This window comes from Odontomachus brunneus, unplaced genomic scaffold, assembly GCF_010583005.1.
Source record: "Odontomachus brunneus isolate Ranch 3 - 2012 unplaced genomic scaffold, Obru_v1 Obru_scaffold_013, whole genome shotgun sequence".
Taxonomy (NCBI): domain Eukaryota; kingdom Metazoa; phylum Arthropoda; class Insecta; order Hymenoptera; family Formicidae; genus Odontomachus; species Odontomachus brunneus.
Window position 1 is genome coordinate 1,772,234 of NW_022639463.1, and position 12,306 is coordinate 1,784,539.

The 12,306-nt window shown below is 37.1% G+C and overlaps 1 protein-coding gene across 1 annotated transcript in view; it reads right to left on the reverse strand.

The window, feature by feature from the left end:
* LOC116840939 (homeotic protein ultrabithorax-like) overlaps positions 1-12,306 on the reverse strand; it is a 93,792-nt gene that overhangs the window by 7,527 nt on the left and 73,959 nt on the right. The window contains 2 exon segments of the mRNA XM_032808301.1: positions 4,995-5,181; positions 5,183-5,406. Of these exon segments, the coding sequence (XP_032664192.1) occupies positions 5,023-5,181; positions 5,183-5,406 (383 nt within the window). The 3' untranslated portion in view covers positions 4,995-5,022.

A 12,306-nucleotide genomic window follows, 5' to 3' on the forward strand; every position in this document is an offset into this window, starting at 1 on the left:
GGGGGGGGGGGGGGGGAGGGAGAGGAGGGACGTGCCAATGGCCGCCCTTGAAAAGGCCGCAGAAAAGGTAATAGATATATCCGGGGTGTAAGAATGGACATAAGACTACTCGAACGCTATAAATGCTTTTATGGATCATAAAACGTCTTCCTTTACAACCAATAAAGAATCCTGACCTACGAATTTGACAGGCGAATGAGTGGACGAGTATGAGTAGAGACTGTGATCGCATATCAATCCGCAGAAATCACGTTTTACTGCTCAATAAAATCACGCAGTGTCGATACTTTACTTCCTCTTCATGGGACTACGAGTCGCGGGTTTATTGGATTATTGACCGATAGCACCGACAATGCATTCACGGGGAAAATGTGAATAGCCTGCCGACTCAGCGGTGCGCGTTTGTACGACCAACTCTAACACCGCTTGCGCGCCGGGAGCAGGAAGATCATGAGTTACTATATAGCTACGTCGATAAAAACAAACCATAAAGCGCATTACCGGCGATCATCGAACTACCGTGCAGTATATCCTGCTTGGTGGGTAGGAGCAATCTCTAAATTAAGTTATGTACCGATTGAGAGATCGGTAAGGTAGACGGAATATTGCCGACCGAGAAAATCCGATTTGTGCTGCCACCTACCATGAAGGCGGTTAAGTGGTTCGGAAATAAGTGCCTCGCGGAGTACTACACGGAAGGGGTGTCAAATCTTGAGTGGTATTTGGTCCTTTCTGCATGTTTTACGTACATTTACTGGAAATCGATTGTCGATGTGCGGTTTAGTGATTTTGTGTTAGAAAGTAGCGATAAATTGCCGCAGCGAGTGACGGTCGAATTCTAGAAAATAGGTGCCCACAACTTAACCACGCCCACAAGTGGAACGATGAAGCAGCCATAACTAACTAATCCGGAACCTTCCGAAACCAATAGATGGCATCGCTGTATCCTTCACCGTGACATACATACCATGCTATGTATAAAGCATGTTCAGTACGTTCTGATAGTACCGACAGCTTTTGAGTTTAAAACATGTTCGCAACTAAGTTAACAAAAGATACTATTTTTTAAGTAATTTTTTAAGAAATTACAAATTTCCGATTACATTGATTCGATGAATTAACCAATTAATTTTTTTTCTGTGACCTAGCGATGGATGTATACAAAAAATTTAAAGATGTGATAAAAGTTTAAATAGTAAAAGCTATAATAGAGCTATCGCTAGTATAGCTTTCCAAATCTTAAATATTGTATTATTCCATTACCATAACAAACGTTATGAGCGCTATTTGTACTTTGTGATGTATAGATATTTATGGATATTAGATTTCTATAATTTGCAGCTTATATTGCAATAGCATTGAAAGACAGAGCTAAATAAAATAAGTTTAAGTTACGGTCTTTTCTTTGTAATTTGTTACTTGGCAATCAATTATAATTGTAAGCATTTATTTAGTTTTATTTAAGGCTTACAAAATTCTGACATGAATAAAAATTAAGTAAAATTTGGAGAGAGTTATGAAAGATTGTAAATTAATAGGAGTATAAATTTTTTGTTATGTTTGTCTATTAGGTAAATTCTATAATATCTTAGTATAAAAAAATAAAAAAAATTTATTATAAAACTTTAAACGTTTCGAAATAGTATTTTTAAAACTGTAGCCATGATAATTTGAGAATGATTTATTCGATTAATTTAATATTTGATACAAATGTTTATTATAATTGTTCGTACTGGTTCATATAGGCTTTCCACAAATTTCAAAACTATTTTTTAGTTTTTATTTTATAAGTTCGAATTTTTCAGTAATAAGATTAAATTTGATTTTTATAATTATAATTTCACGAAAAAATTTTTTAAAATCTACTCCGTGAACCAAAAATTATAATCCGAATAAATAAAAAAAAAGTATTGATACTGATTTCAAATTACTTCTGTTAAGTTTTTAATATAAAATGATTGGAATTTTTATATCAATATATTATTAAATGTACTTAATAAACACACATAACAAAAAATTCATAGTTCTATTAATTTACAACTTTTTACACATTTTCCCAAATTTTATACTCTTGTCAGGGTTCTATAACCCCTGAATGGAACTAGTTATATAGCAACAACCAAATTGATCAAACTTGCGAAGCGTCTCTCGGTTTAAGCATAAAGTACCGTCATTATGTGCAAATGTATACCTGAGCAGTATTATTGATGCATGATTAAGTACGATTAAAAATGCAATGTAAACAATTTAGAACAAGATTTTCGTTTATAAAAAAATCTTTCAAGTGAAAACTATAGTATTATAAGAATATCTCTAAGAATATCCAATAATTATGTGATCAGAATAGCGTAACATTTATCGCATCATCTAAAGACGGTTATTGAAATATTTAATGATAAAAAGGCAATGACAACATGGGCCGCCACGATTACGCGATAGCAATAACGATTTTAAATATACGATTACTCCGACACGAACGATTAAATAAGCACAATTACATAAATATCATCGGTGGAGCGTTATTTAATCATGATTCAAGTGGCGTACAATTACAGTGCAATCCAGAGTTAATCGAGGAATCGCCTCGCTACCGTAATATTACGTGCAGTTGGAGGCAAAATTTATATTCGAACTTCTTCGTCGCTTGAAGTCACCGAAAAAGAGATATCAAACGCTCCAGTAGATTTCGAAGAATAAGAAGTTTCGCGCGCATGATTGAAAGTTTTCTACTTACAATGTTTCTTTTATATCGCGAGTATTTTCATTATTTGCAAAAATCAAAAACCCATGTGATAACTTTTTTTCTTACAACATTTGATATTCTAACTTTTGTATTATATTGTAAATAATAGTAAAACGTAACTTTCAGACTATGAAAAATATTCAATAAACGCCATTATTTTTTAATAATGGCGTTTATTGAATATTTTTCATAGTCTAGTCTATAGGTGCTTGTCTATAGGTGCTTGTTCCGATTAATGACTAAGTAATCTCATCATGAAAATCAATAAATAAATTAACAATGCACGTGTTAAGCTAAATACACAAAATTTATTTTGTTGGAAATCCTAAATATTTGCAATTTTGTGTTATATTTTTCTAATCACTTTATTTATAATATTTTCTCAAAAGTAGCTATAATGTACTATTTAATATGATGATAGTGCAGTTTTGTGACATAAGGTGAATATTTCAACCGCTTAAAGTTAAAGAATAACTAGACAAATCTAACAAATACAAAGTTTAAAAGAAATATGGCATAACAAAATTATAAGTAAAAATAGATGAAAATAGATGATATAATGTTCAACATTTTAATGAAAAAAGTTTTTTATATGAATTAATAGTTTTTGATATGAATTAATAGTTTTTGTGACAATTTTTGGAAGCCGCTAGAAAATCGTAGAAATTATTACGATAAGTACGTAGTGCTCTTTTTTAATAAAACAGTATCTAAATCTTTCTGTAGTTAACAATACAGATTTTCGTGTTAGAGAAAATTCTCCAGAAAGCCAAAATCGCGTATAATCGTTTCCCAAAGTTGATGTAGCACCTCTCAAAGGTATTTCTGATGTTACCTTCTTATAGTTTAGACACGGGCTGAATCGTAAATATCTGAGTGGCGGCGATGAATCTTGTGAAAGTGCAAAAAAGCGAGAACCTTTTTTTTTATAGTCAATATTACCTGAGTCGAACAATTCGAAGGGTCGTCTGTTTTTTGACACGAATGGACTATATTGTCCATTCGTGACAAAAAACACAAATTACGCAATGGATTTTCTAGGGCGATGATATAGTGAAGTTCGCGCTGTTTTCTTGGTATTTTTTTACCTGACTGCGCTTTCTATATATTTTTTTTTTCCTTTAAGTCAGCCGCCTTATGAGTTTTAGATTTATCGTTTTTATAATTTCATTTTCTTTTTTTTTTGGCAACTCTATAGGTGCTTGTTCTGATTAATGACTAAGTAATCTCATCATGAAAATCAATAAATAAATTAACAATGCACGTGTTAAGCTAAATACACAAAATTTATTTTGTTGGAAATCCTAAATATTTGCAATTTTGTGTTATATTTTTCTAATCACTTTATTTATAATATTTTCTCAAAAGTAGCTATAATGTACTATTTAATATGATGATAGTGCAGTTTTGTGACATAAGGTGAATATTTCAACCGCTTAAAGTTAAAGAATAACTAGACAAATCTAACAAATACAAAGTTTAAAAGAAATATGGCATAACAAAATTATAAGTAAAAATAGATGAAACTGGAATGATTTATTACTTTATGAACAATCATCATACAAACATCTAAATTTTGAGCAATAATATATGTCAGGATAAATATGAAGTTATATTACTGATTTGTGGAGAAAAATAGATGCAACTATCATTAATTGGGACACTAGTAATTAGTAGTTGAGACATTCACCTTACTCTACCTAATAGTTTTTCACTGTGTAGCTTCAAATAATTTGCTATACAAATCGTCGTAGTTTTTATTCTAAGCACTACTTGAAGCACATTACATAGATGAGTGTATGCAAATGTAATAGAACTGAGAATTTTTCTATTCTCCATCGGCGAAGAGAGACGATATAGACAGTAAACGCAAAGCAACATCTCAAGTTTGCGTCGTTGCTCGCTCCCTTGGGGTGCATGTTCAACGCCAGGTAAACACACGCAAACGGCATAACTTAGGAAATTATGAAGACACGTTTGCACGCGGTTTATCCTCATTAAGTCCGTCGACTAAGCTGAATTTTTAGACCAGTGTTGCTAACAGCTCCACTTTTGCTCTTAATAACGCTTTTTGGAATTCGTGTGACTATCATTTCTTTTACTGTGTAACACTTGATCCTAACTGTTGCACATCCGCTTCACTTTCTCGCAAACATGCTGGATCGCGATCACGATCGTGGGGACAAGCATAATAGCTGTCTTTCGGGAGAACAAGTTCTCGCCGAAAAAAGTTGTCATGAAAATCACTCACCTTTAATATAGCTGCGTACATTGCGGTGCTAGCAGAGGGTGGTGTGGATTGTTGGTAGGGTGGTCAGGGGGGCTCCGATGCAGGGCGTACCCCTAGTTACCCCCCTCTGGACCCCCGCCGCCCCCTTGCTGCTGATGCGCAGCCGCCGCCGCTGCTGCTGCTGCCGCTTTCTGCGCTTGCGCTTGCTTTTCTTGCTCGTTCAACTCTTTGATCGCCTGAATCTCCTTCTTCAACTTCATTCGCCGATTCTGGAACCAGATCTTGATTTGCCGTTCTGTCAGGCAGAGTGCGTGTGCCATCTCGATCCGCCTCCGCCTGGTGAGGTAGTGGTTCGTATGGAATTCCTTCTCCAGCTCCAGCGTCTGGTAGCGCGTGTAGGTCTGTCGTCCGCGCCTGCGCATTCCATTCGCTCCTGTAAACAACGAAATCAGAGTTGCGGCAGGCGTTCTTTGTTCTTTTCTCATGCTGTGTATGTCTAACGATTCCTGCAAGAATCGCATGTAAAGTAGCGATTGAACCGCGTGCGAATTAACCGCGCCGTCAATACTCACATCCCGAATCGTGCTTTGGCAGTCTAAGAAGCGTTGAAGTACTTTTTATTTTGTAAACGTTTAGATTGTGTGCCCTTGCGTGAAATTAATTAAAACATTTAAGATTTGAGTAGATTAATATAAAACCACGATAACGTTCTTTTTTTTTTATCAGTAACATAGCAAAATATATATGGTAATTTTCTTTAATAGAAACCGTGTGTGTGAAATTCGTTAGCTCGTTATTGCCACTCTTGCTGTTTATCTTGTTTTAAAACGTGCTGTTATCTTTATGCGACTACTTAATGTACATACTAAAACGATATTCTAATGAATTTCTGATATCCCGCGGTGCTTTTCAGCATGGATATCAGACGTAACAATATAGATGAGGCTGGTGACGATAAAGAAAATGCTTGAACGATTTGGAATATAGTATTTCAAGTATTCTATTCGGAACTGACGAGAGAAAGTAAGAGAGTGCACGACAACGAGTAGGTACTGTCAAGCAGTCACTTGGGTACAGTAGCAGAGTAAGTCTCGACGGTGGGAGCACAAGCTCACCTTATCGGCCATTACTGCCTCGTAAAAACCTTCCCGTTTCACCTTTGCAACCGGTATCCAACCTAAACTAACCCCTCTTGTCGGTCGTAAGCAGTCTCGCTTCTTTCTATTTTCACTTACATACGTCGGTAAATGTTGCATAATACTTGTACAAGGCTACGTACAATATTACGATTTCTTATGTGTTGACTTATCTTTTTTCTTAGTTACTTTAAGCTAATTTTAAACAATTACCTAAGGTATTGAAAGTTTATCAAGTACATATTTATAACTATATATAGGAGAAATGTAATTACACACGAAAGATTTTCTGCGCTATAAAGTAAGCGAATCTATTTCGGAACAGCACTTATTTCGAAATACTACAAGTTTTTTCCTGTATTAGCCGTCAAATAATATTAAATTTTCATGTTAGTAACAAAGAACATGTTCTTTGTTGAAATATGAAAATTTAATATTATTTGACGGCTAATACAGGAAAAAAATTATAGTGTTTCGAAATAGGTGCTGTTCCGAAATAGGTTCGCTTACTCTAACTCTCATTAGCATTACAATTTTTTTAGATTAATTAGAAAACATATAAAAACCAGATACTATTAGGATAAATTTGCTTATTTTATGAGCAATTAATTTGACTTGATTATTAATCAGTTGAGTAATTTCTTGTCCATTTTCAGTTCTTTTCTCGTTCAATAAATAGGTTTAGAGTTTGCACATCTTCCATGCTCAGTGTTTGCAGGAAAAGCATTAAATCTTGTAATTGGAAATCTAAATAATTTTATTTTTTAGTTACTAGATAAAAATTAACATAACTGTCCACAATAACTGCTAGATAAAGCGGTATTGAATTTCTACAAGGGATGTAGTAGATTTATTTCCAATATGCAAGTCTCACAAGTTTTAATTCCGAGACAAAATTTAGCTGTTCAATAAATTTGCTTCGAATTTATGTCCGTACTCCCCAATCCTTTACCAACAAAGAGTGTAAAGTTACACAATGCTAGATTTATGCGCACTCTGGCCAATTCCAGACGACCATTGTATCTACATCGTATCGGCACACTGAAATCGAGTTTATATCGGCGTGATGTTTATTATCGCGACGTAATCACAAGTGGCTTGCCAACCAAGCTACGATCCCTCTGCGTATCTCTTTTCGCCCTCTTTACCACCCTGCAATACCCCCATGATTCTCATTCCCGGTTGTCATGCTGGCGCAACACGGAGGGGCGAGGAATTACGACGTAGCATTTGTAACAGTTATTTGTCACGTGGATTCTGTCAAGTCTGATTCCTTTCCATCTCGTGATCTTTTTCCAACGAGTCGCCATAGCTTTAAAATTATCTGTGCATATTTTACTGACACACCCTGAATTTTTTAAAGCACATGCACGATAGTCTTAGATTTTACTGATTTCATAAAAAAAGATAAGACTATTACATTATCCATACATGTATCTGAAAAATGACACATTGCACGCATTCGTCGTATTTATTGTTACGTGGCATTTTCATTATGAGATTTTCGTAGAATTTTTGACACTTTTCCCAAGAATAATGATTTATATATAAAGAAATAAAGCGTAATAATCTTTTTTATTGCACTACTCATTTTTCCTTAAAATATATGTGGATACTTTAATGAAAAAAAAATATTTTTTATATATTTTTCTATATTCTTTATCTTCAAAAACTATTTTATTATATATTCAAATGTTATAAGATCGATTTTTAGAAATAATATTTTCTTTGCTCTATTCTTCTTTTTTAATTTATTTTATTTTCCGTTTTAAATATTTCTCAAATTCACCATTATTGCAACGTTTTTGTTATATAACATTTCAGTAATAGGATATCGTGAGCTAAGCGAAATTAGAAGATGGAATACCAAGATTATCGTACATCGCGTGAAGTAAGAAGAGGTGTATATGGCTGCTTAACCGAAGGGGTGGATAAATTTTATGCCGAGATCCTGAAACGATTTCATTTGGGGGAACAAAGAAAATCAGCAAGGCATATCAGGGGGATTGGTTGGCTGAAGAGCAAAGTGAGAAAACCGTGGAGCACGTTTAGAAAAGCGAAAAATATTTCGATCGTTATTCACGTCTTTCTTGAAAAATGCCTGCCCATATATTTCGGGAAATTTCAGCTGCAAGCAAGCCTTTATCCGACATATTCTTCTTTTAAAAGTCTGAACTAAAATAGAAAAGTTTAAAATATTGCACATTTTTTTTTATTATTTTACTATTTCTTAGATCTTTTCTATTAACGACGTTTTTAAAAACAATATTATTGTATAATAATTATTATTTTATATAATTTTGTATTCAAATCGCGCGTTTCATGTATTTACCTCGCGTTACAAAATGCTAATATTAAACAAAAAGAAAAAAATCCTAAGGAGCAATAAAAATGTTAAAATGGTAATATATATTTAAGAGAACATAAAACAACGACTTGTATGACTAAACTCAATTTTAACAAGTAATCCAAAACCTCTTTCGGCTCGTTAAGAACAGTTTCCAATGCGAACCGAAATGTCGGTTGAAAGGGATCTACCCAATGTCGATGTATTCGACCATAAACTGAGGCAGGGAGCGACTTAACTGGTTGCCAACTCTAATAAGAAGAGCCAATACATTGATTGCTGCTGGGGATTTGCCGGTATAACTTCGCAAAACACGATGCCAAAGTATCGGTATCCCTCACTCCTTTCCCGATTCCCTCCACTACGCACACGCATATACAGAGTCGGATCATATACGGGACCAATCAAATCAAAGTAAGTGAATTGGGTCCATGAAGGACTTCCCTTCTGAAATATTTCCTGTACGTTCACCCTCCCGAGTTTCTGCAACAGTTCTTGTACGTAAGACTAATGATATATTAATCGTGGTAAGCTATCATGTTTCCAAACTAAATAATGTTCAGTACCATTGCAAGGATACGTTGTATACACGATTTCCCAGAAACATGACCACGAAAATTAAGGAAATGGATATGACATAACGCGCATAAAATATACAATGCCTCTTTATATTAAGGAAATGTTGGGACGTCTATCGAACTCCGATGAGAAGGCACCCTATAGATAAAACTAAAAATGTCAATATTAACATCGGTACAGAACGAAAGATAAGAACATGATGTATTGGCATCTGTGAAACTAATCGACTACTTCACTTTATCTTGAGTGGAATTGCTTTGTTGTTAGTGGAGGCACACATATATCGAAATTTTTATACGAACTATTCTAATATCTTGTATCGTTGATTATGAAATTCAATGTTTTCAACATTCAGTTCTTTATACTGTTTATGTAGTAATAAAATCTTATTTTGTATGTATAAGTTACAGATCTCTTACACGAAGTAAATATTGCCACAAGTTTACACTTTAGTCGAAAGATAACAAGAAATAACATAGTATGTTAAAAAAATGGAACTCGGTTGGTAATGTAGAGGGAGCTTCAGCATCCCTTTAGGAATTAGTCGAATTGGATTCATCTCTTTCCTCTGTGTAATCTAGAACAATTTTCCATATCATTTGAAGCGGTACAATTCGTTCACGTGTCACCAGTTTCGGTCTTCCGGTGCTATTCGGAGCGCGCTCACGCCCTCGAGGAACCCTGTTTGCGCGCGGCACGGGAGTACCGGAGACACTTGGTATGAGGAACGCGTAGCTACGCAGCAAGATCGTAGCTCAACGTGGGATATACCCTCCTCCAGCCTTGCCAAGGTAGGTAGGTAATCCTCTCGGGGGCGTGAGTTACTGCCTAACGTCCCTCGCGCTTTACTCTCTTCTCTCCCACCTTCTCTACCGTACCTCTCCCTCCTATGGTTCCCCTCCTTTCTTGCTTTACCAGGACCTTCGTCTCGTTCCTGCCGGGACGTCTCCTCCTACCTACTCTCTTCTTACTCTCTTTCCTCTCTTAAGGGATGCCGAGAAAGCACTGGGAGAAAGTTGGAGGATGGCTGGCGGACGAAGGGAGAAGGTAGTAGGATGTTGCTACGTGGCACAGCTGGAACGCATTAGTCAACCGTAATTAATAAGTTATATACAACGGAGACTAACGAAGAGCGCGGCGTTACACTGCCACTACCGTTTCTCTTTTAGGGGAAAGACGACGCGGTCTTTCGGGGTGTGTGTGTGTGACGACGGAGACCTCAACAATCGTAAATATATGTTAAGACCTGATGGCATAAATAAACTAAGGGTTGACGCTCGCAAATGAGCAACAGAGAAGACACAATATTTCTTCTGTAGTTAGTTAGGAGTTGGCGGCAGCACCAAGTGGAGGGACAGACCGTTAAAGAGAATTCAGTCGTTTCGCATAAATGTTATAATGTAACATTTTTCTTCAGTAAGTAAGAAAGAATGACTAAGCAAAATGTTAAATATCAAATGTAACAATTTAAGGTAAGTCCAATAATTTGTTATAATTATTTATATACTATGTTACCGAGTAAGAGAATTTTTAACAATGTATATATGTATGTTATATGTATGTGACCTAACAAAGACTGATGTTAATTCACAGCCCTGCAAAGCAAACAATGCAAGATCACTGGTATCACACATGATGTATTAATGTTTTTCAGCGATTCCCTGATTTCATGTTTCACGTACGGAGAAAATAGTAGAGAGTCGGAGGAAATTGGAGTCGAGTGCACATGCATAATCCTTGGAAACCACGAATTGGTTACGAAATACAGTGATCGGTTTCGGTTAGCGTGCTGAGATGAACCCGTTGTTAGGCGCAATCTCAGGCCGATAAAACGGCGCGGAATACGTCGGCGAAATTACGCGATGTCGGCGAAGAATGTCGCTGGCAACCAGTGGGATATACCGTAAGAAAAACAAACGCGGCAGTCGAGAATAAGATATCGGTTGTACGTGCGACCACTTTTGAATAAGCCCACAACCACGCCACAGGCAAGGTGGCGACTTTACTCCCACGCGAATGAAGTGTCTCACTGAACCGGAAACAACGAGGGAGATGACGAAAATTCGTTAATACTCACAGCTCGTGCAGCTCGTTCTGAAACGATGTTACCGTGAATCACGTTATCATCATCGTGCGTTATCCTAAATCAAGATGGATTGTGCGTTTTAATGGGAAACGCTCCTCGATACAAGGCTGGAGAATACTCTCAGCACGTTTCTGAGTTACGTGAGATCGTTTCAATTCATCCAGCCGCGCGTCTGATGAAATAGAGGAGAGATGCTGATTGGTTGACAATCTATCGAAACGTGCAATTAATCGCAAAGAAAAAAGAGTAACCGGCGAAGATCTCGACGATAAGCTCGCGTGTACCCTCGAAGAAATTTAATTAACGCACACACGCGAACACAGACCGCTTCTCTCTTTCTCTTTTTCTTTCGCTCTCTCCTCTTTCTTCTTCATCTCTCGCATCCTAAGAACAAACAACGAGAACGACATCTACAAAACAGAAAATGGGGGTGAGAGAGGAGGCTGTGAGTGGAGAAGGGGAGGGTATGAGGTGGCTCCTCTACAAGGAGCCAGCTGCTACTCGCGGTAACCGTAATAATTATGCAAAGACCGAACGCAACGGTGCATCTCGAACGAAAGGGAAGAAGAAGGAGGACGTTCCAAGGAACGGAGTACAAAAGGAGCAAGTCAAGGTAAGATGGTGGTGGAGATGGCATGCAAAGGAGGCTCGCGTAGGTAAGCGAACCGAGCCGGTTGTAAGGCGACACCTCGCGGCTCCGTATATCTTTCTCTTTCTCCCTCGCTTCCTCCCACAGGATAGAAACGACCGGCTTTCCCTTTCTTGTTGCTCTTCGTCGCTGTGGATTTCCACGTCTTTTCCGAATCGTTATACGGTTGTTTCCTCATGCGAACACCTTGCAAGGAGGCGTACAGTCGTGCGCGATACGACATCTTCCCTACTTCGCAATTTTCGAACGTTCAAAGCGCCCGTCACTGTTGCAACAGCGCGATTTTGCCCGATAAATTTGCCGTTTATGAAGGCTCCCGCCGCATTCGAGGCGCCGGAATACTTGGCGATGGGCTCTCTCGTGAAGAAAAATAATCGTCAAAGAAGGCGAGAGCCTAAAAAGGCCAGACTGAATAGGATGCAGTGATAGAGGACCCGATAGAAGACAGGTAGGTAACATCGCAACACCCTCTAACGAAAGGGATCGTCTGTCTTACTTACATTGTCGCGCATCTATAAACTCACACGGCCGGTACA